Consider the following 25,112-nt stretch of genomic DNA (forward strand, 5'->3'; position numbering starts at 1 on the left):
GGTAAGTGAAAAAAATACAATGCAACAGCACTCTGCAAACCAAATAAAGTACAATAATGTCATAGTAATAGAAAATAATCTGGTGCTAATGCTACGCTTATTTTGTAAATTTGAGATTCTTGGCAAATACATTTTGTGCAAAATTATTTGGGCACGCCTGCTGTTGCATTGAATTTTTTTCAGTTTTTCTAGCCATGGCAGCGTGCACCTGCGCATTGAAGACGGTAAGGGAAGAGGTCTGCGTGTCCGTTTTTTTTGTCCTCTGTGTGTCATCCGTATACCATGTGCACTGTTAGGCTGAAAAAAAGGATTTCCAGAGTATCGCCTACCAATTATCAGTGAAAGCCACTGACAGAACATGGATGCCATTTGTGTTGTCAGCGATTTTCACAGACTTTAATGGCCGTGTTTGGGCCGCGACACATACCAAAGTACTGCAGGTCTCCGTTGTTTTTTTCACTAACATGGTAAGTGGAAAACCCCTGATATGTGAACAAACACCGACAATGGATCCATGTTCTGCCTGTGGAGAACATGGACAACACATGTTCAAGATTTACTGACATGTGAAAAAGGCCAGAGGCCTCATACACACGACCATAGTTTAGGTCTGCATCCAATACACTTTTGCAGATCAGATGCAGACCCATTCACCTCTACCGCTGGGACCTCTTACCGATCACAGAACAGGGGCACCGTACCCCCTGCAGCATGAATACGACTGCTCCATTCATTTGTATAGGAATTCTGGAGATAGCCGAGTACAGCGTTCTCAGAGGTAGGACATCCACCGATCTTATAGTTATCCCCTATCCTGTAAATAGGGGATAACAATGTAATTGGAATACCTCTTTAACCCCTTACAAAACTTGAAGCAAAGCAAAATCCTTACATTTTTGTCTGTACAACATTTTTTTGTTTTGTTTTTATTTTACAATAATAAAATATAAAAGTCTAAATGATCTATGATACTATTTCTTCTTTCTGTTCTTTTTTACAATGTCCAGTTCATTTAATCTGGTCTGGGTTCCACGAGTGTGCTGACGAGACATCCATTCCTTCTCCAGCTGTTTTAACATGTCTGGTGTAAGGAGTCCATCCTGAACCAGTCTAGATGTAAGAGATCCTTTCTGTCGTTCAGAATTTGATGGAAGCGACTTGGTTCCCCTGATTCTCCTAGGTACAGGTATTGTGGTGACATCCAAAGCATTTTCTGACTCCGTAGATGCTTCACCGACTATCTGAAGAGCTGTCCTGCTTTCCGAGGCTCTTATGAGTTTGGTGATGCTATGAACGCCTGCCTGAATGATACAGTCCAGCTCTCTCTGAATAGCCCTGACAAGTCCAGCATCCGGAAACATATCCATGAAGCGATAACTAAGAAAGAAATAGATGCTGAAATAAGTATGCGACATTTCCTACAACCAACAGATATGTATAAAATTCAAAATGCACAGAAACAGGTAAAGGTGTTTTGCCGCCGACACCCTCCTCGAAATTTCCCTGGCGCCCAAATGGTTTATTGAGTGGAGGAAGAACTGACATGTCCCTTCTCAGCGTGGCTGTAGCTTTAAGCTGCCACCCCGCCATCCTCACTGTATCCGTCCTCGGCGTGCTTGTGGCTTTAAGCCGCCGCTCCGTGTTCCTCGGCGCTGCCTCCCATTGAATTAAATAAATGGGAGGCAGAAACCACTCAATAAATCACACGGCCGTCACAGAAATTTTTGGTTCAGGTGTCTGCCCCAAAGGGTGCCGTGTCATTGTAATAAGCGGTCCCTCTTTCTGTCTCCTTCCCTAGTGACCAGAGCAGCAACCCCCCCCCCCCCCCCACTAGTTAGCTTCCCACACCATGGTAGCAGTAGTAAGCCATACAGATTTGTCAAAATATACACCACATTAGTCAAAGCAGACACTGCCCAACATCTGTAGTAGGGCTTTATGGCCAGGCCTTAAAGGATATGGAGACCTTTTTACACAAATTAATTTATTTTGTGGAGAAAATAATTTCTCCAATTGGTTTTATTTATCTATCTTTTTTTGTGTTTGTTCTACAGCCTGGTGTGCTTCCTATGCACACAGGAGCGTGCACCATCTCCCTCTTCCTTCGCCTCCCCCTCTCAGTAGCCCTGTATCAGAAGCTGCCAGGTCCGGCACACATGAAGCCCCGCCTCTCTCCCGAGAAGCCCCACCCCTCACTGACATCTTTCTCACCAGGAGCAGCTCCAGACTACATTGTGGTTACAGGACCTGTGGTGATGTCACAGTCAGGTGATCAGCCATGTGTGTGGGAGGAGTTAGGGGAACACAGGCTCCATGTAGGACTGTGCTGGGGGAGAATGCAGAGGTACCTTATGTATGGAAGGTGTGTATAAAGCAGGGCTATGTCAGTGTAACCAGTCTATTGTACAGTTTTCTGTGTGTAACGGGCATGTGGTAGAGCTGTGCGCGGCAGGCGCCAGGTGGGCACTGTGCGCTGTGCATGGCAGCGTCAGGTGGGCGCTGTACATGGCAGCTGTGATCTTATGTTTAGTGTATGATGTTGGATAAATGTATAACCGTCTACATTTATTTCTGCATGGGAGACTAGCAATAGTTTACCTGCAGAAATATCAGCCTCAAAAAGTTATGTGGGCCTATGCATTATATATGTGAATTACCGCTAAACTCATACTCCTCTTCAGCTAAAAGTACTCCTCAAAATTGTTAAGAGGAGTATTTTTACTCTTCTGGAAAAAATGTCATGCGACCTATTCCTTCAGCTGCTTCAAACTGCAGACATAACCCCTTCCATGGTCCTTAGGGACCGCTGTAAGGAAGGGGCTAACCATCGGGCCGGCGAGGCAACAAGCACCCATCGCCGTCCAAGTCAAGGTTTGCAGAGCGGCAGCTGTGGGGGGGGGGGGGTGCTTGTTGCGTCGCCGGCCATCCTGAAGGTAGGGGGAGGGGGCTTGTTGCCATCCTGAAGGGGAGGGGGGTGACTGCTTGTATGGAGGTGAGGACGGCCATTCTGCTGGCACCGATGGCGGCTGTTTAACCCCTTCCATGCCGCGGTCCTTCGGAAACGCTGCACGGAGGGGATAACCATCGGGACGTTGCTCTGCTGTGGCAGCAGCCCAATTATTGAAGGGTAAACTGAGGGTTCTCTCCCCCATCAGGCCACTGCGCTGCTGTGCCGTCCCAATAGTTACCATGGCAACTAGGCGCCTTCACAGGTATCCGGATTGCCAAAGTATAGCTGAGCCGTATCAGGCCTACTGTGACTGACAATACACTAGAGGCATCAGACCCACTGGTTCTAAAAAAAATAAATTAATAAAAAAATTAAAAATAGAACTTCTTCCTGTATCCGCACATATAATTGGTTAAAAATTGCTGCGTCCGGAATGACCTGATCTATAAAAGGATCATGTACTTTTACCGCACGGTGAACGCTATAAAAGAATAAATAAAATAAAAAAACACTATGATGGAATTGCAATTTTTCCCAACGCACTTCCCACAAAATGGTATAAAAAGTGATCAAAAGTCATATGTACCCCAAAATACTACCAAACAGTCATCTCATCCAGCCAAAAATGAGCCCCTACCTAAGACAATCGCCCAAAAAATAAAAAAAGATATGGCTTTCAGAAAATGGAGACACTAATACATTATTATTTGGTTTAAAAAATGCTCTTATTGTGTAAAATCAAAATATAGTTAACCCTTTTGCTACCAGCGTCGTACATGTACGGCGCTGGTAGTGCTGTGCAATCAGGACGCCCGCTCGTGCGTGCATTATGGCCGACAAGTCTTTGCTGTTCCAAACAGCAGAGACCTGCGGCTAATTACTGCAACTGGCAATAATGCTGATCACGGTAATTAAATGGTTTAGATACTGCGATCAAGTGAGATCACAGCACCTAAATGTGCAAAAACCCGGAAGCTTGCGCTTCCGGGCTTAGTACTGAAGCCCCGTGCACCTTAGTACATGCGCTGAATGCTCTGAGTCTCTATGAAGAGACTCAGAGCATTAATTCTGCAATTCCTATTTTGGCCACCAGATGGCAGGCCAACATAAGAAATGAGCAAATTGCAAAGAAATTGTCAATTTTCAAATCCCTGATAGGTCAAAATGAAAAATTAAAAAACATTATTTATAAGATCATTTATGAGCCTTAAAAGGATAAAAAATTTAAGTAAAAAAATATATAAAAAATACAAAAATATAAAAGTTTAAATCACCCCCCTTTCCGTATAATAATAAAAAATAAAAAAAATGATATATATATATATATATATATATATATACATCCTGTGTATTACCGCGACCGAAAACGTCCATACTATTAACCCCTTAAGGACTCAGCCCTATTTCACCTTAAGGACTTGGCCATTTTTTGCAAATCTGACCAGTGTCACTTTAAGTGCTCATAACTTTAAAACGCATTGACTTATCCAGGCCGTTCTGAGATTGTTTTTTCGTCACATATTGTACTTCATGACACTGCTAAAATTGGGTCAAAAAAGTTAATTTTTTTGCATAAAAAAATACCATATTTACCAAAAATTTAGAAAAATTAGCAAATTTCAAACTTTCAGTTTCTCTACTTCAGTAATACATAGTAATACCCCCAAAAATTGTGATTACTTTACATTCCCCATATGTCTACTTCATGTTTGTAGCATTTTGGGATTGATATTTTATTTTTTGGGGATGTTATAAGGCTTAGAAGTTTAGAAGCAAATCTTGAAATTTTTCAGAAATTTACAAAAACCCAATTTTTAGGGACCACTACAGGTCTGAAGTCACTTTGCGAGGCTTACATAATAGAAACCGCCCAAAAATGACCCCATTCTATAAACTACACCCCTCAAGGTATTCAAAACTGATTTTACAAACTTCGTTAACACTTTAGGTGTTGCACAAGAGTTATTGGCAAATGGGGATGAAATTTGCGAATTTCTTTTTTTTGCCTAATTTTCCATTTTAACCCATTTTTTCTACTAACAAAGCAAGGGTTAACAGCCAAACAAGACTGTATCTTTATTGCCCTGACTCTGCCGTTTACAGAAACACCCCATATGTGACCGTAAACTACTGTACGGCCACACAGCGGGGCGTACAGTGAAAGGTGCGCCGTATGGTTTTTGGAAGCCAGATTTTGCTGGACTGGTTTTTTGACACCATGTCCCATTTGAAGCCCCCCTGATGCACCCCTAGAGTAGAAACTCCATAAAAGTGACCCCATCTAAGAAATTACACCCCTCAAGGTATTCAAAACAGATTTTACAAACTTTGTTAACCCTTTAGGTGTTGCACAAGATTTAATGGAAAATAGAGATACAATTTCAAAATTTCACTTTTTTGGCAGATTTTCCATTTTAATATTTTTTTTCCAGTTACAAAGCAAGGGTTAACAGCCAAACAAAACTCATTATTTATGGCCCTGATTCTGTAGTTTACAGAAACACCCCATATGTGGTCGTAAACCGCTGTACGGGCACACGGCAGGGCGCAGAAGGAAAGGAACGCCATACGGTTTTTGGAAGGCAGATTTTGCTGGACTGGTTTTTTTGACACCATGTCCCATTTGAAGCCCCCCTGATGCACCCCTAGAGTAGAAACTCCAAAAAAGTGACCCCATTTTAGAAACTACGGGATAGGGTGGCAGTTTTGTTGGTACTAGTTTAGGGTACATATGATTTTTGGTTGCTCTATATTACACTTTTTTGTGCGGCAAGGTAACAAGAAATAGATTTTTTGGCACGTTTTTTTTTTTTTGTTAGTTACAACATTCATCTGACAGGTTAGATCATGTGGTAATTTTATAGAGCAGGTTGTCACGGACGCGGCGATACCTAATATGTATACAATTTTTTTTATTTATGTAAGTTTTACACAATGATTTCATTTTTAAAACAAAAAAAATGTTTTAGTGTCTCCATAGTCTAAGAGCCATAGTTTTTTCAGTTTTTGGGCGATTATCTTAAGTAGGGTCTCATTTTTTGCGGGATGAGATGACGGTTTGAGTGGCACTATTTTGGGGTGCATATGACTTTTTGATCACTTGCTATTACACTTTTTGTGACGTAAGATGACAAAAAATAGCTTTTTTTACACCGTTTTTATTTTTATTTTTTTATGGTGGTCACCTGAGGGGTTAGGTCATGTGATATTTTTATAGAGCCGGTCGATACGGACGCGGCAATACCTAATATGTATACTTTTTATTTATTTATTTAAGTTTTACACAATGATTTCTATTTTGAAACCAAAAGAATCATGTTTTAGTGTTTCCATTGTCTAAGAGCCATAGTTTTTTCAGTTTTTGGGCGATTATCTTGGGTAGGGTATGATTTTTGCGGGATGAGATGACGGTTTGATTGGTACTATTTTGGCGTACATGCGACTTTTTTGATCACTTTTATTACCTTTTTTGGGAAGTAAGGTGGGCAAAATTTCAATTTCCTAATAGTTTTTATTTTTTTATTTTTATGGCGTTCACCGTGCGGGGAAAGTAACATGACCGTTTTATAGATCAGGTCGTTACGGACGCGGCGATACCAAACATGTGTAGGGAATTTTATTTTTTTCATTTTTAATCAGTGATAAATGTGTTTTTGGATTTTTACTTTTTTTTCACTTTTTTTTTGACCCAGACCCACTTGGTTCTTGAAGATCCAGTGGGTCTGATGTCTGTATAATACAGTACAGAACAATATATATTGTACAGTACTGTATTTTACTTACACTTTGTCTGAACAGATCTCTGCCTTTAGCACAGATCTGTTCAGCACCATGGACAGCAGGATGCCTGAGAGGCGTCCTGTTGCCATGGGAACCTTCCCCGTCTGCTCAGTAGTTGTCAGAACTTCGCAGACGGGGAAGGGTAAGCACAGGGCTGAGGGGGGCTGTCTGGGGGCTCTCTCCCTCTCCATCGGGGGGCTGCAAAGGCACAGCAGCCCCCCGATGGGAGAGGGAGGGAGCTCCCTCTTACTGTTAACTTTTTCCATACAGCGGTCCGTACGGACCGCTGTATGGAAAGGGTTAAACGGCTGACATCGCATCATCGATGTCAGACGTTTATACCAGGGTGCCAGCAATGTGCTGGCACCCTGGTATACCCACTAGAGACCAACGATTATACAAGGGGAGGCGGGCGGGGGATCGCGATCCCGCCTGCCGCACCGCCCGCCTCCCGCACCGCCCCCAACTCCCCCCCTGCACCACCCGCCGGCAAAAAATCATGCAGGGGTGCAGGGGGGGGGTGTAAAATATATATTTTAGGGACACTAAAGCTTCTGATCCCCGCGGTCAGGGCCCGCAGGGATCAGAAACTGCACAAAGCGCAGCAAACCGCAGGTCTGAATTGACCTGCGGTTTTCTGCGATCGCCGATGCGGGGGGGTCAAATGACCCCCCCCCTGCATTGTTACGGGATGCCGGCTGAATGATTTCAGCCGAAATCCCGTTCCGATTAACCCCTCGGGCGCCGGAATACAGATTTCAAGTTATGACGTACCGGTACGTCATGGGTCCTTAAGGACTCGGGATCCATGCCGTACCGATACGTCCTAAGTCCTTAAGGGGTTAAAATAAAAAATCCAATACAGTAAATGGCATTACGGAAAAAAGGGTCAAAATGGCCTATTTGCCATTTTTTCATTGCTTCTCTTACCCAAAAAAAAATTAAATAAAATGTGATCAAAAAGTCAAGCACACTCCAAAATGGTATCAATAAAAACTATAGATTGTCCCACAAAAAATGAGCCCCTAAACAGCTCAGTAGACATAAGTATAAAAAAGTTATGGGGGTCACAATATGGTGATGTAAAAAAAAAAAATATATATATATAATATATATATATATATATATATATATATATATATATATATATATATATATATATATATATATACACATACATACACACACACATTTTCTCAACGTTTACATTTATTTAGATACTATTTAGACATAAAAAACATATATATGGGGTATCGTTGTAATCGTACTGACCCAGAGAATGAAAGGCATGGGTCAGTTTTGCCGTGGGGAAAAATACCCTAAAACGGTGGAGGGATCGTTTATTTTTCCCAATTCCACCCCATTTGGAATTTTTTTTTCCTGCTTCCCACTACATTATGTGCCATAATTAATGGTGTCATTAGAAAGTACAACTTGTCCAGCAAAAAATAAGCCCTCATACAGCTATGTGACTGGAAATATAAAAAAAAGTTATGGCTCACGGAAAATAGGGAAGAAAGATGAAAACGCAAAAATGAAAAAAAATAAAATTAAATAAACTCCTTTAGCCAAAGGGTTAAAAAACCAGACATATTATGTATCGCCGCGTCCGTAACAACCTGCTGTATAAAAATATCATATGCGCTAACCCGTCTGGTGAACGCCATAAAAAAATAAATAACTCAAAAAGTGTACTACCAAGCAATCAAAAAGTCATATGTGCCCCAAAATGGTACCAATCAAAGTCATCTCATCCCGCAAAAAATGAGCCCCTACATAAAATAAGAATTTTAAAAAATGGCAGCACTCTCACAAAAAATGAGTGAAAAGAAAAACACTTTATTTACCCCTGTGGTCGTAACTAGGGATGAGCGAACTTGTGTTTCAAGTTTGGCATACAAGGTTCAGGTTCGGGTTAAGTAAGAATTACGTTATGGATTCTGCTACCACGGGCCATAAACTAAGGGTCCATTCACACGTCCGCATCCGTTCCGCAATTTTGCGGAAGGGGGGCGGACCCATTCATTTTCAATAAGACTGCAAAAGATGTGGACAGCACACCATGAAATATCTATTGTGTCTACAAATAATGGCCTTTCTACCGAATGGAAAGTGAAAAATAGATCTGCTAATTACAGGCAGTCTGTATGGAAGTGGCTGCTAGCTGTGCAGCTATGTGCTATGTAACAGGATATGGGGGCGGGGAACGCCCATAGAGCTGAGGAATCATGAGAAACAGTGAGTGAATCTCATAGAAGAGCTTTTCTGAGTGCATGTGAAGCATTATGGTAAGATATGGGGTTATTGATTTTTAGTGCACAAAGGTGTCCATAGCCTTTAAGCTGGATTTAGACGGGCCAACTGAGTGGCTGATGGACGGTAAGGAAGTGTTCTTTCCCGACAGTTGACTGCTCGTTCAGTGAAGGAGATCACTGCATTTACATGCAGTGATCTCCTTCAATGTATGAGGACGGGGGAATGCTATAGCCATCCCTCATCCCCATACAGAATCATGGCTTCTGTACAGCAGATCTCTGTTTAGACCACACGATCTGCTGCCCAGAAGCCATGATCGGTGGTGCCTGCAGGAACGTCAGGATTACCCGATGAACAAGCGTTTCACTCATTCATCAGGTGATCAGCGGCACATTTGCATGGCCAGATTGTCGGGAACGACCGTTGGCAGTAACGGTCATTCCCAATAATCTGCCCGACTCTTGGCCCGTGTAAATGCACCTTTACGCTGCAAGTATTGTATACGACAGGAGCCTTCCTCCCCAAAGATTCGTCACTGGTAAAAGTATGGGTAAATTTTAAGCTTACCTTAGCCACAGATAAAGATCAAGGATGTCATGTACAGCTTCTAGATGCATCAGATCTTTGATGGTTTTTGGAGGGGAAACAGGCCAGTGGACATGCTTACAAACCCATTGGAAGGTAAGGGGCTCATTCCTGCTGAACTGACGAGCAAACTGAAGAAGACAACACAGAAGCATATTAGAATAGGCATTAAAGGAGTTGTCCCACAATACAAACGTATCCCCTATCCACTGGATAGGAGATAAATATCTAATTCGGTGGGCGTCCAACTGCTGGGACCCACAGTGATCATGTGAATGAGGATCCCGTTCCCCCAAATGGAGCGGCAAGTTGAGCATGTGCACTGCCAGTCCAATGACTGCCAGAAGTAGCCGAGTACACATCACAGACGTTCTTGTCTGAAGGCTGGTTATCGTACCAATTATAAATGCAACAGATTGTTGTTGTTTTTTTAGTACGTTCTAAAGCTTTATGATAACAGACAGGTACAGGATTAGGTAGACATGCATACTCACCCTTAGTAGTGAAGTGCAAACAAATGGCAGATTGCGGTTTATGGGAGCAGTGCAAAACACATAACGTGCCCTTAAGTTTAACGGGATATGCTGGATCATGTCAGCTACAAATTTAAAATCCTCAATATTGCACACGAAATAAAGTCCGTCCACTTGAGAGAGACTGACGAATATGTCCTAAAAGTTGGAAAGAAGTAAATAAAATGGTAGGTGGTAAATTACCAATGCAGAGACAAATGCTGCTTGTGTCATAATTGATAGAAACACAAGTGCACGCCATACTAATATATCTGATAAATGGGGAGAAGACGACAAGCCGCCTCCGAAATGGCATTTTGAAATCCAACATGCCTGATCCTCGTTTCCTCGGACACCTCCCAGTCGTTAGGTCTCCATACACACTGAATCATCGGTGGATTCCGACATAATCTAAAGTGCATGGGCAGCTTATGATCACACTACAAGGTTGGGCACCAATGAAAGTAGTAAATTACTGAGGAGTAGTGAATATCTTAACATTTTAAAATGTAAATGGGAGAGACGGCTGATCACTAGATTTACACTAATACTGTAATTAAAGGGAACCTGTCACATTGAACCTGGTGTCTGAGCTGCAGGCATCATATTATAGAGAAGTTTTATGATAAAAGATTCAGTAAAAGTTGCAATTTTCTCATTTATATCCGTGCTCAAGGAGGCGGTCCTATCAGTGATTGACAGCCTGTCCTCTATGGCTGTGTATACACAGATAGCTGTCAATCACTGATAGGACCGCCTCCTGGACTTAAAAGCCCAAAATGAGCACATATAAATGAGAACATTTCAAATTTTACTAATTCTTTTACTATAAAACTCTACGTCAATCGGCCCTGCATCTCCTGCTCTAGAATGATGCCGGCAATTTTCATGGTGACAGGTTCTCTTTAAGAGATCTTTCAATGAGCAGGATGGTGGCTCAGTGGTTAGCACTGGTGCCTTGCAGCGCTGGGGTCCAAGGTTTGAATCTGACCAAGGACATCTATATGGAGTTTGTATGTTCTCCCTGTGGGTATCCTCCGGGTTCTCCAGTTTCCTCAGACACTCCTCAGACATACTGATAGGGAACTTAGATTGTGAGCCCCATTGGGGACAGCGTGATGCTAATGTCTGTAAAGTGCTGTGGAATATAGCAGTGCTATAAGGGAGTAAAAGAAATAAATAAAATGATCCAAAAAAAGAAGGGGGGGGGGGAATAAAAAATAAAAAAAGAATCCCATTCCCCGATTAGAGGAATAGTAGTAAGCATGGGGTTCAGTGCTCCATTCACTTCTATGGGACCAAGAAAGCACTGACAAGGAGAGCCACATAGAAGTGTACGGAGTGGTGGACAAACGGTGCGCACTACTGCTACATTCAGATCGAAGACCCCCTCGTTCTCAGGATCACAATTGCTATGATAGGCGAATTTTTATGAGAAAACCCCTTTAAAATACTAATTTATGTTGCTTGAAAAAGCCGGTAACATCCCGTTCTCCGGTAACATCCCGTTATTCGAATGTTTCAGCTTATTATTCTGTTTTATTATTCTTCTCCGCCCTCCCCCCCCCCTTTTTCTATATGCTACTCCTCCTACAGTTTTGGGGTTACAAACGCCAAACTTTCCACACTTCTTCGACCTATAGTGAGGTAAGTTGCTTGTGCTTTAACCCCTTTGGGACACAGCCTTATTTCACCTTAAGGACCAGGCCATTTTTTGCAAATCTGACCAGTGTCACTTTAAGTGGTGATAACTTTAAAACGCTTTGACTTATCCAGGCCATTCTGAGATTGTTTTTTTGTCACATATTGTACTTCATGACACTGGTAAAATGAAGTCAAAAACATTTTTTTTATTAATAAAAAAAATACCAAATTTACCAAAAATTTGTAAACAATTGCAAATTTCCAAGTTTCAATTTCTCTACTTCTATAATACATAGTAATACCTACAAAAATAGTTATTACTTTACATTCCCCATATGTCATGTTTGGATCAATTTGGGATTGATATTTTATTTTTGGGGGATGTTACAAGGCTTAGAAGTTTAGAAGCAAATCTTGAAATTTTTCAGAAATTTTCAAAAACCCACTTTTTAGGGACCAGTTCAGGTCTGAAGTCACTTTGTGAGGCTTACATAATAGAAACCACCCAAAAATGACCCCATTCTAGAAACTACACCCCTCAAGGTATTCAAAACTGATTTTACAAACGTCGTTAACCCTTTAGGTGTTCCACAAGAGTTAATGGCAAATGGTAATAAAATTTCGGAATTTAGATTTTTGGGCAAATTTTCCATTTTAATCCATTTTTTCCAGTAACAAAGCAAGGGTTAACAGCCAAACAAAATGCTATATTTATTGCCCCGATTCTGTAGTTTACAGAAACGCCCCATATGTGGTCGTAAACCGCTGTACGGTCACACAGCAGGGTGCAGAAGGAAAGGAATGCCATACGGTTTTGGAAGGCTTTTTTTTTTTTTTTTTTTACACCATGTCCCATTTGAAGCCCCCCTGATGCACCCCTAGAGTAGAAACTCCAAAAAAGTGACCCCATTTTAGAAACTACGGGATAGGGTGGCAGTATTGTTGGTACTAGTTTAGGGTACATATGATTTTTGGTTGCTCTATATTACACTTTTTGTGAGGCAAGGTAACAAGAAATAGCTGTTTTGGCACCGTTTTTATTTTTTGTTATTTACACCATTCATCTGACAGGTTAGATCATGTGATATTTTTATAGAGCAGGTTGTCACGGATGCGGCGATACCTAATATGTATACTATTTGTTTTATTTATGTAAGTTTTACACAATGATTTCATTTTTGAAACAAAAAAAAAATCATGTTTTAGTGTCTCCATAGTCTCAGAGCCATAGTTTTTTCAGTTTTTGGGCAAATATCTTGGGTAGGGTATGATTTTTGCAGGATGAGATGACGGTTTGATTGGCACTATTTTGGGGTGCGTATGACTTTTTGATCGCTTGCTATTACACTTTTTGTGATGTAAGGTGACAAAAAATTGCTTTTTTTACACCGTTTTTTTTACGGTATTCACCTGAGGGGTTAGATCATGTATTATTTTTATAGAGCAGGTTGTCACGGACGCGGCGATACCTAATATATATACTTTTTTTTTATTTATGTAAGTTTTACACAATTATTTCATTTTTGAAACAAAAGCAAAAAAAACATGTTTTAGTGTCTCCATATTCTGAGAGCCATAGTCTTCAGTTTTTGAGCGATTATCTTAGGTAGGGTCTCACTTTTTGCGGGATGAGGCGACGGTTTGATTGGTACTATTTTGGCGTACATACGACTTTATTGATCACTTTTATTACCTTTTATGGGAAGTAAGGTGGGCAAAATTTCAATTTCATCATAGTTTTTTATTTTTTATTTTTATGGCGTTCACCGTTCGGGTAAAGTAACATGATCGTTTTATAGATCAGGTCGTTATGGACGCGGTGATATCAAACATGTGTAGGGAATTTTATTTTTTTCATTTTTAAATCAGCGATAAGTGTTTTTTGATTTTCTACTTTTTTTTCACATTTTTGTACTTTTTTTTACTCAGACCCACTTGGTTCTTGAAGATCCAGTGGGTCTGATGTCTGTATAATACAGTACAATACACTATATCGTGTACTGTACTGTATTTTCACTTTACAAAGTCTGATTAGACTTCTGCCTTTAGCAGAAGTCTAATCAGCACCATGGACAGCCTCTGATCAGTACCATGGACAGCCGGACGCCTGTGAAGGTGTCCGGTTGCCATGGTAACCATCACTCGCTGCCACAGCAGAGCAGTGGGTGATGGGGAAGGAGGGGGGCCCCCTCCCTCTCCCATCGGGGGCTGAAAAGGCACATGACGTCAGGCGTTTCGAGCAGAGTGTCAGCAATGTGCTGACACTCTGCAAACCGCTCGGCCATCCTGAAAGAGGGGGCGGGCGGATGATCGCATGCCTGTGCCCGCCCCCCCAAGCACCTCCGCCTGCCCTCCCTGACGCACTTTCCGCACCCCCCCCCCCTGAATTGACCTGTGGTTTGCTGCGATCGCCGACATGGGGGTCACAGGACCCCCCGGCGCATCTAGCCAAGGTGCCTGCTGAATGATTTGAGCAGGCACCGGGTTCTGATCACCGGCCGCCGGTAATCGGAACCATACATGACGTACCAGTACGTCATGTGTCCTTAAGTACCAGGACAACATGACGTACCGGTACGTCATATGTCCTTAAGTACCAGGACAACATGACGTACTGGTACGTCATATGTCCTTAAGTACCAGGACAACATGACGTACTGGTACGTCATGTGTCCTGAAGAGGTTAATAAGCAATCCCACCCTCCGGCGGACCACCTAAGACTCCTTTTTTGCCATTGACAGGGAAAATTTTCAAACCGTTCCCACTCGCACAGTTTTGAAGCTACACCCCCCAAACTCGGACCACATATTGTTGGTGTCAACCCGAATAAAAGGGTAAATTGAGGGGACACCCCAAAATGGGCGGAGCTAGCAACGGCCAATGAAAGTTTAGCTATTTTCCATACGCTACTCCTCCCACAGTTTTAGGAGTACAATTACCAAACTTTGCACACTTGTTCAGCACATACCTGAATAGGTTGCTTGTGCTTTGTTAACCGATCCCACTCTCCGGCCCCCTGGGCGGCCCCTGAAGACCCCACTTTTTGTCATAGACTTTCATAGGAAAATTGGAAATTTTTGCCACTCGTACAGCTTTGAAGTTAAACCCACCAAACTTGGGTCACTTAGTCATGGGGTCAACCTGAAAATTTCTGTCACATTTTAGGGACTCTAAAAAGTGGGCGGAGCCACAAACAACCAATCAGATTTTCCCTATTAAATTGCAGTCATTCTCACAGTATTTAAGCCAGAATACCCAAACTTGGAACCGTGGGTCACTAAGTGACTGGGGTTAAAATGTATTTTAAAAAGTGGGCGGAGTCTACAACGGCCAATCAAATTTAAGCCATTTGTTTAACCCCTTAGGGCCCCATGACGTACCGATACGGCATGGTTCCTGAGTCCTTAAGGACCGGGCGGTGATCGGAACCCGGTGCCTGCTCAAATCATTGAGCAGGCACCTTGGCTAAATGCGCGGGGGGGTCCCGTGACCCCCCCGTGTCGGCGATCGCCGCAAACCGCAGGTCAATTCAGACCTGCGGTTTGCGGCTTTTACCTGGTGCGGCGGCGGTGGTGCCATCGGGTCCCCATGGGGCTGTAGGGCTGCCTTCTGGTGAAGAGCCTGTGAGATCCAGCCCCCTGGATCTCACAGGCCGGAACCTGTATGAGTAATACACACAGTATTACTCATACAGCCAATGCATTCCAATACAGAAGTATTGGAATGCATTGTAAAGGATTAGACCCCCAAAAGTTCAAGCCCCAAAGTGGGACAAAAAATAAAGTTAAAAAAAAAAGTTGAAAAAAATAAAGTCCCCCCCCCCCAAAATAAAATCAAAAGTTTCAAGTAAAAATAAACATATCACATGACCTAATCCCTCAGATGAACATCGTAAAAAATAAAATAAACCATTTTTTTGTCACTTTATATCACAAAAAGTACAACAGCAAGCGATCAAAAAGGCATTTGGTACTATTTTGGTGGGCAATCTAACAGTCACCTCATCCTGCAAAAAATGAGCGCCTACCTGAGACAATGGCTCAAAAAATAAAAAAAATATGGCTCAGAATATGGAGACACTAAAACATCATATTTTTTGTTTTAAAAAAGCTGTTATTGTGTAAAACTTACATAAATAAAATAAAAAGTATACATATTTGGTATTGCCGCGTTCGTATCGACCGGCTCTATATAAATATACCATGACCTAACCCCTCAGATGAACACCGTAAAAAATAAAAAATAAAAACTGTGATAAAAAAAACATTTTTTGTCACCTTCCATCACAAAAAGTGTAATAGCAAGCGATCAAAAAGTCATATGCACCCCAAAATAGTGCCAATCAAACCGTCATGTCATCCCCCAAAAAAGGAGACCCTACCTAAGATAATCGCCCAAAAACTAAAAAAAATTATGGCTCTCAGACTATGGACACACTAAAACATGATTTTTTTTTTGTTTCAAAAATGATATTATTCTGTAAAACTTACATAAATAAAAGTACACATAAATAAAGTATACATATTAGGTATCGCCGCATCCATGACAACCTGGTCTATAAAAATATCATATGATCTAACCTGTCAGATGAATGTTGTAAATAACAAAAAATACAAACGGTGCCAAAACAGCTATTTCTTGTTATCTTGCCTCACAAAAAGTGTAATATAGAGCAACCAAAAATCATATGTACCCTAAACTAGTACCAACAATACTGCCACCCTATCCCGTAGTTTCTAAAATGGGGCCACTTTTTTGGAGTTTCTACTCTAGGGGTGCATCAGGGGGGCTTCAAATGGGACATGCCCGCCGCACCCTCCGCTGTTCGTGCCCAGCGCCGCCTTTCCGGACTTCTGCGCCACCTCCTAATCCTCTGTGCCGCCTCTCGCTCTCCCTCCCCCTCCTTCTGCTCTAAGATCTCGCGCTTGCGCACAGGGCTCTGCCTGATGCACCCGTGCGGACTTCTCCATTTGGCTTCTTACAGCGAAGTGTGCATGCGCCGGCACTTCGCTCAACCCCTGTATGTGCGAGATCTTACAGCAGAAGGAGGGGGGAGGGAGGGAGAGCGAGAGGCGGCACAGAGGATTAGGAGGCGGCGCAGAAGTCCGGAAAGGCGGCGCTGGGCACGAACGGCGGTGGGTGCGGCGGGCATCTTGCACCCATTAACATCCCCTTGGGCACCTTATTTGTTTGACTGACAGGTTAGTAAAAGCTGTTTTTTAGCTAAATAAGCCCACAGGTGACATTTATAAGCCCACATTAGGAATCGTGAAGACGTCCTGAACATCATATGTTTAGCTGACAGGGGTCAAACCTGGTGACAGAATCCCTTTAAAGGGTATGACCTCGTGGGGCTGTTGTGGTTGCGATGCAGCCACACTGCGGTCGAGTACCGTGTGGCCACATAGCCCAGAGCTGGCTTTTGTTAATCTAATGAGACCACACTGTTTAGTCGCTCTTCATTAGCTGAAGCTTACCGCAGCACAGCCACACCATATGGTCATAGCCTAAGAGAGCAAAACACATGACCCCAAAATATTTTTGTCAATGAGGAGCCCCACTCTACTTGTAAGTACAAAAATTAAAGAGGTAGTATATACTGTATGGTACCCTACGTATGAAAAAAGTCACACAATTCTATAGCACATAACAGCATACTTACTATGAGGTTAGCAAGAGTAGCATCGGGCAAATGGTAAGCAAACATCTCAATCTGCTCTGCTGTGGGATGCAACCCTGCAGCCTAATAAAAAGGACAACAGAAATCACATGTAGAATTTATAAAACACATTAAAAACAGCTGCTACACAATTTCCATGGCAGATCTGTCGCTAGGTGTTTCCTCACCCGGTACACAGATTCAAAGTGGTGCTATCCAATGAGCTGCTCTCTACACTCAACCCTATACCCCTTTCTGGATCAAGTTACAACAGCTGGTAAGAATCTCTGGCTGCTGTAACTGGTCTTTCCACATCTTTACGTGACTGCACTCTGCTGCCCTCCCCCTTTACTAAGCCCTATGGAATTAATTGGTTAGTTTCAATAAATAAGTGGAACGGTTAAACTTTAAAAGAACAGTCAAAACTGGCAGATCTTGACTTAGAAGCTACATCTACCACTATAAGATGCATGGTAGGTAAGCTACAGTAGAACAGAGCAAAAGTGCTCCTTTAAAAAAGACCCATCTAAATCGTTGCCACTATAATATATAATAACCCCAGATCAGTGAGCAGAATTTCAGGAGCTAGACCACCAATGATGAGCTTTCTTTAGAAAGACTGTATATTAAGAGGAGAAAACCTGGGGCTCTGTAATAGGTGCCCTGCTTATAAAGCTCCACTCTTTTGTTGTACTTCACCTGGATATCATTGACCGGTTTGTTCAGAATTTCCTTCAGCAGAGGTAGATCTTCCTGGACCATGGTGGTAACTTCACCTTCCTTAAACAAGGAGCTGAACCTGCCAGCTCTACCTGCTATTTGCAGAGCCTGGGAAGTAGTGATGGTATCAATCTCTTTTTCTCCTTTCTCATTGACTGTTGGTTTTACCAAGGAATTGAAAATTATTCTCTTTATGCTCCTAAAGGCAGAAAACAGAAAAAGAGAAAATAAATATTTATATCAAAAACAAAACTATTGGTAATTGAGATCTGCAGTGACGTGCCAACTATAGAGACCAAGTGCAAAAACATACAAATGTATTACAGGACCCTGTGCTGCTGCCCTGCTCCAATGTCAGAGTGCTTCGGCTTTATGGGAAACCACTTAACTATTCTGGCGAGGCCTCATGCACACGGCCGTTGTTTTGGTCTGCATCCGATGCGGACCTATTCACTTCAATGGGGCCGCAAAAGATGCGGACAGCACTCTGTGTGCTGTCCGCATCTGTTGCTCCATTCCGTGGTCCGCCAAAAAAATATAACCTGTCCTATTCTTGTCCGCACTTTGCGGACAAGAATAGACAGGTTTATTAAAGGCTGTCCGTGCCGTTCCGCAAATTGCAAAACGCACACGGACGCCATCCGTGTTTTGCAGATCCGTGGTTTGCGGACCGCAAAACACACAACCGTCGTGTGCATGAGGCCTTAGAGTGAATTTCCTTTTATGGCATTAATGGTCTGGAGGTTTTCAGATGATCAGATCCTGGATTATTAGTCTACCAACTGCTTCTCAAGGTTTCCACATGTTAATGCATTCTATGCTAAAAACAAGTGCCGTGGTTTCTGGTTTAGGCCTCCTGCACACAAACTGCTGCCCGTGTGCTGCCCGTTACCGCATATGCGGATCCGCAATACATGGGCATCGTTCGGTGTGTATTGGGCATCCTATTCACTTCAATGGGTCCGCAAATCCAGAGATGCGGAATGTTGCCGAAAGGAAGCACGAAACAAAACCCTACGGAAGCACTACAGAGTGCTTCTGTGGGGTTTCGTCCCGTACTTCTGTTCTGCAAAAAGATAGAACATGTTGTGTCATCAGACGCTTTTTTAAAAATGTACCAGGGGTGGAATTTTTAATTAGGGGAATATTTGAAGTAATTTTTACTTGAGTTGGCGTACCTTATGCCGTATTTCACGTTGGTTTGATAACTTTGTCTTATCCTTAAACCTAACACTTTTGTCTAAAAAAGCTCCTCCAGCTTTCCTACTCCACTCCTACTGGAGTGAGATTGAGACTATTTTTTAAATAATTTTTTTAAAAGTCTCAGTGATAAATCTGGAGTAAAACTCATTAACCTATCTAACCACGCCCACTTCCCCACCCATATTTCAAAACTGGAGTGAGTGGTGTAAGAATACTAAAAGTTGACTTTTTGGAGACTGATTGTTCTTGTTTTTTTGTCACATTTACCTCATTTGCAGTTCTCTCTTCTCCCCCAGGCTTGAATCCTACTTCCTGGTTGGCATGTGTCTGCTCTCCCATGACGCCTTAGGGAAGCGAGATGTGACCCGACATAAGATCATCTGACACTAACCATACCCTTTGTTCTAACCAGTGACGCGTCCTACATTACAAGGCTCCAATGCAGGACGGGCCCACAGGGTGCAATGGTGGGCTAATGACTTTAGAATCACGCAGTTTTGATAAATGGTGGTATTTGGAGAAAGTGATATAACAGCGACATCTGTTAGGCGGGATCCATTTATATTAGTGGCACAACCCCTTTAAATTGCATAAGGTGGACACATATATTTCAGTGTGGATGATAAGTAACTTCCGTCGTCGTTATCACTGCACAGTACACAGTTTGTCAGAAAGTGTATAACGCCTGTAAAATCGCCAATCAACCTTTACCCTAAAGCACTGGTGCCTGCCAGTCATCTCACCCTTTACCTTACAACGACTTCAGTGATAAGATTCCTGGCTGTTGGCGAAACACTGCATTGTGGAAATGAGTTCCATTGTAGAAGCACATACGTTATCAGGTGACCCATGGCCTTTTCATCTATTGGACTAAGAATAACTGGCTACATACAAATGTGGCCAACATGCCCTTCCCCATGTACAGGATGAAAGCAGATGTGGTGCAAGAAACATGCTCTTCACCTAAAAGTTGCAAATTATTACATAACTACATGAAAAAAAGGGCAACTCACAAGTTCAGTCCCATTCCAATTGCATCTGTGGCCACCAGGATTTTGCACGGATCATCTGGGTCGTTAAACTTGTTTGCCTGTGCGATTTTTGTCCCTGAAAGGGAAAGTTCTGATGTCAAGAGATGGTGACACTTCAAATACAGGTATACAGAAGATACTGAAAGGTAGTTGGACTGAATGGAGAGCCTCCTCCATCCACTATTCTAAGAACCAGGCTTTGGGGGTTCTGTAAAAAGTGAGATCCATTGACTGCATTTTAGAGCAGTAAGCAGACGGTCCGGATCGCCAACGGCTATTCTAACTACAAATAGAGAGGCTTCTAAAACACCCCCAAACTAAAGAAAGCAGTGAATGGTGTAAGTGACGCTGAGTCTGGTTATGTACCATATTTTTCACCCCATAAGACACACTCCCCCCCACCCCCCCCCAAGTGGGGAAAAAAGTGGGGGGAAAATATCACTGCGTCTTATGGGGTGAATACTAATGGAAGCGCTCATTAGTACCGGAGGAACGGGAAGCGGTGAAGGCTCTGTACTGACCACCTCCTGGTGTTTGGCTGTCGACTGTGCACAGTGTGAGGGCGCTCTGTGACCTCATACCTGCGCGTTGGTTCACAGCACAGCCGGCGGCAGAAAGGAGAGAGAGAGCGCTAGAGGCGAGGAGCAGCGGCGTCTTGAGCAGGAGTGGCAAGTGGATTTATATTTTGTGATCTGAGGCTGGGGGGCTGCTCAAACATGGCTGGGGGCGACGAAATATGTCAGAGCTGATATGAGGCATGGGGGTCTCATATGAGGTCTGAATGGGGGTCTTCTTTATATTGGGCTCTGATCTGAGGTTATTCACATTGGGGTCTGAGCTGAGGTCTTATTGAGGGTCTTATTAACATTGGGGGTCTGGGGGCGTGTCCGGACGCCAGCTAAGATGGCCGCGTGAGTGCTCAGCTCCCGCCTGTACCGCCGCATTCTGGCCAGCGACACCCTCAAGCCCGACCTGATGGGGGGGAAAAAAAAACAAGTGCCCGTAGGTCCTCTCCCCCTCCCCGCCCAGAACACTCCAGGAGTGCTGGACGCGGGTGGTGTTAGGACAGGAGCTCTCCCCTACAGCGCAGGAATTTTTACCTGCCACATCCAGAAGGGCAGGGGCTGACATGGCGGCCTTAGAGGACTGTGCTTTACAGGGATCTGGACATGCAGGTACTGTACCAGCTCGCACCCTGCAGAAAATAACTCCCCTATCCTCCTCACAGAATCCACCTCTGGCTTTAACTGGGGACCCCTGGTCTACCCCCTCCTGTGGGAATCCCACCTGCCCTGGCTACTATACGCAGCAGCTCTCCATCTCCCATTGATGCCTGGGTCAGCTCACCAAGCCCTCCTCCACTGGCTGCTTTATCTCCTCGTGCTGCTCCTGAACCTCCACAACCCTGGGCAACTTATTTCAGCCGATTCCCTACAAAAGAGGACTTTCGGATGCTTTTATCTCAAGTTAAGGGAGCTTGCAGGGCAGAGATTGCTGCGGTTCGCACTGATATAAAGCATATTGTCGATCGAGTGGACTCATTAGAAAATGCACATGGTGGCACCAGAAAGTACATATCCACTCTTCATGAATCTGTAGCATCTCAAACAGCGGCTCTTAAGGAAATGGGTCAGCACTTGGAGGATCTGGATAACAGGGGCCGCAGGAATATTAGAGTCAGGGGTCTTCCGGAGGCAACGGGCGATGAAGACCTCCTTTTTCTCACCTTGGAGGCTATATTTAATATCTTGGGAGAGCCACCCTCACACAAGATCAAGCTGGACAGAGCCCACAGGGCACTTAAACCAAAGAGCGTCTCATCTTGTCCAAGGAACATCATAAGAGTCTAAAATGGCGAAGGCCTGGACATTGCGTAACTTTGAATTTGATGGGGCCCCCGTGCAGCTCTTCCCAGACCTCTCCTGGATTACTCTGCAAAAAAGGAGACACCTGCAGCCTCTCCTCACAGTCCCACGAGACAGTCAAATACCATACCGCTGGGGATTTCCATTCGCTTTGTCAGCACATCAGCAGGGAAAGACAGAAGCCCTTCGTTACTTCTCAGACCTACACCCCTTCTGCGAGACGCTGGGACTTCCTGTATCTGCCCTGACTGACTGGGAGATTGAACCTCCTGTGCCACCACCGCCCCGTGTTTGATCTCACACGACAAGGAAGAGCGGGGCTAAATGCGGGTCCATCCCCGTCCACACGGACCCCTCCATCTACGGCACTTAGACCGCCAGATTGATCCCTCGGCTTTAAGTGGAGAGTGACAGTCTCCATTTCTCCCCTGAGCTGCCCAATCAAACAGTAGCTTCCTTTGGTTGCGGGCATCCCGCCCACTTTAGCTCCTAATGGTCACAACTTTCTGCTAGTTAGCCAGTTACGTATTTTGGTTTCTACTTTCATGGTGCAGGCCCCCCTGAGCACTGGTTAACCTTAGAAGTTCTTGTTAATCAGTATCTGCTCCATAAAGGAGGAGACCTTCGACACTGCTACCCCAGAAGAGGCCCTGATAGCAGCCTCTAGCAGGGAAACAATTCCCTGGGAATTGTCATTTATTGTTGGTTATATTTTTTCTCTGAATCTTGTCCCCCCCCCCCCCCCTTTTGTCCCCATATCCTTTTCTAGCTACCTCACATTCCTCGATCAAAATCCCTACGGACTCTGTCCTCAGCTTGAGAATCCATCAGGAGTGAAATACCTCGACTAACGAACATGCAGACTTATTTCCTGCGGACATTGGTGAGCTGTATTCTCCTTGCACATCACTCCCCCCCACATTAACATGGTGCATTGTGTGACCCTAAATGTCAAGGGACTCAACTTCAACGCCAAGAGGGGAATTTTGCTCTTGGAGTTGAAATCCCTCAAAGCGGACATGGTGTTTCTTCAGTAAAACCCACTTTGACGAAAATTCCACCTTCCGCTTTGCATCTCACCTGTATCCCATAGTATACTCGGCCACCAACTCTCGTCACAAGGCGGGAGTCGCAATTCTTATTTCAGCCCATTGCCCCATTAGAATTGAGTCTTCAACACTAGATCCCAAGGGCGCTACATCATCCTGAGAGGTATACTCACAGGCCAGTCAATCACGCTTTGCAATTTGTATGCCCCGAACACATCCCAGATACATTTTCTTAGCAGAGTGTTCCATAAGGTCTTCGGAGTTCCCGATTCACTGGTACTACTGGGAGGGGACTTAAACACAATTTTCTCTGATTCAATAGATAGGCTGGCTCTACCGGGCAGGTCCTTACACTCAACACAACAGCGACTAGCCAGGGACTTTCACAAATTAATCCGACAATACTCTATATGACCTCTGGCAACTCAAACATCCCACTAATAGATCCTTCTCTTTTTACTCTACCCCGTATGGCACCCACACCCGAATAGATTTCTTTTTTGGAACCATCTCCACTCTCCGGGTGTTAAAGGGGGCTCACATGGGCCAGATTACCTAGTCCAACCATGCATGAGTAATGGTTGAAATCGAGCTTGGGTCTGGTCACACCCGCCAATGTCATTGTCGTCTCAATGACACCCTCCTTAAGAGACCACCCTAACGAGACGAACTACGAGGTTACTAAAAATCCTATTTTGAACTTAATGAAGGGTAGGTAGGGGATATACGTTCCTTATGGGAAACTCACAAGGCGGTAATGAAAGGACACTGCATCGCCATGGGCTCAAGGTTAAAGATAATAGCCACAGCACGATCCCTGAAATCCCGTTTGCGTGCTCTGGAGGAGACAATGCCTGCTCATCCTACCCGCCGCACGCTAAAGCATATAGTGGATGTTAGAGCCCACTTACATAGGATAGCCAAGGACAGGGTTGACAAATTAATGTTATATACCCGACAACGGTATTATGCGTGGGGGAACAAGCCCCATACACTGTTGGCCAGACAACTTAGGAATCGCCCTCAGCACTCTGGTCCCTGTGCAATTAAGGGTACGGATGGGACAGTTCATTATAATCCCAGGGAAGTGGTGGAGCGGTTCTCGACTTATTATGCCTCCCCACAAACATAGGAACCAGAGAGCACCTATTGCAATCATACTTGGCCTCATGTAACCTCCCTACCCTCTCAACTGCAGATACCTCTGCCCTTAATATACCTGTGACTGGGGAAGAGATAGAAGAGGTCATTGACCAATTACCGGAGGGCAAGTCCCCATGCCCCGACGGCTTCTCCTATAAATACTATAAGATTATTAAGACGGAACTGATTTCCCATATGGCAAATCTCTTTAATCGATTCCTGGCGGGTGACGCGGTACCTACCCCATGTCCCACTCATACCTTACGTTTATTCGAAACTATAGCCAAAACTATAGGCCCATTGCTCTACTTAATTCCGACCTCAAAATTTATTAGGCCAAAATTAGGGCTTGCCCAGACATCAGGGTTATTATGGTCAGGGATAAGGAGTTTAAGCTTACACTATATGCGGACGATGTCCTCCTTACCCTAAGTAATCTCCATGTCTCCCTCCCAAAAGCACTCCATTTTACAAGAGTTTGGACGTCTGTCGGGGTATAAGGCCAACACCCATAAAACTGAGGCACTCCCCCTCAATATACCTCAGTCGACTCTCGGTAACCTCCGGGCAAACTTTCCATTCCGATGGAAGGAGGACTCCTTGCGATACTTGGGTGTGGATCTTCCCCCCCCTTATACGGACCTCTACAGGACTACTTTCCCACGTATGTACAGAGAAATTAGAGATCTCCTTACCAAACAGCACACACTCCCA

General features: G+C 43.8%; 1 protein-coding gene across 1 annotated transcript in view; it reads right to left on the reverse strand.

Moving 5' to 3' along the window:
- Nucleotides 1-900: 900 nt before the first annotated feature.
- Nucleotides 901-25,112, reverse strand: part of SUPV3L1 (Suv3 like RNA helicase) — a 35,649-nt gene continuing 11,437 nt past the window's right edge. Inside the window, exons 10-15 of the mRNA XM_040438047.1 lie at nt 20,324-20,417; nt 18,087-18,306; nt 17,391-17,471; nt 10,066-10,242; nt 9,554-9,702; nt 901-1,377 (exon numbers count right to left, since the gene is read on the reverse strand). Coding sequence (XP_040293981.1) covers nt 972-1,377; nt 9,554-9,702; nt 10,066-10,242; nt 17,391-17,471; nt 18,087-18,306; nt 20,324-20,417 — 1,127 coding nt within the window. The 3' untranslated portion in view covers nt 901-971. The remainder of the gene's footprint in view (nt 1,378-9,553; nt 9,703-10,065; nt 10,243-17,390; nt 17,472-18,086; nt 18,307-20,323; nt 20,418-25,112) is intronic.

This window comes from Bufo bufo, chromosome 6, assembly GCF_905171765.1.
Source record: "Bufo bufo chromosome 6, aBufBuf1.1, whole genome shotgun sequence".
Lineage (NCBI taxonomy): Eukaryota > Metazoa > Chordata > Amphibia > Anura > Bufonidae > Bufo > Bufo bufo.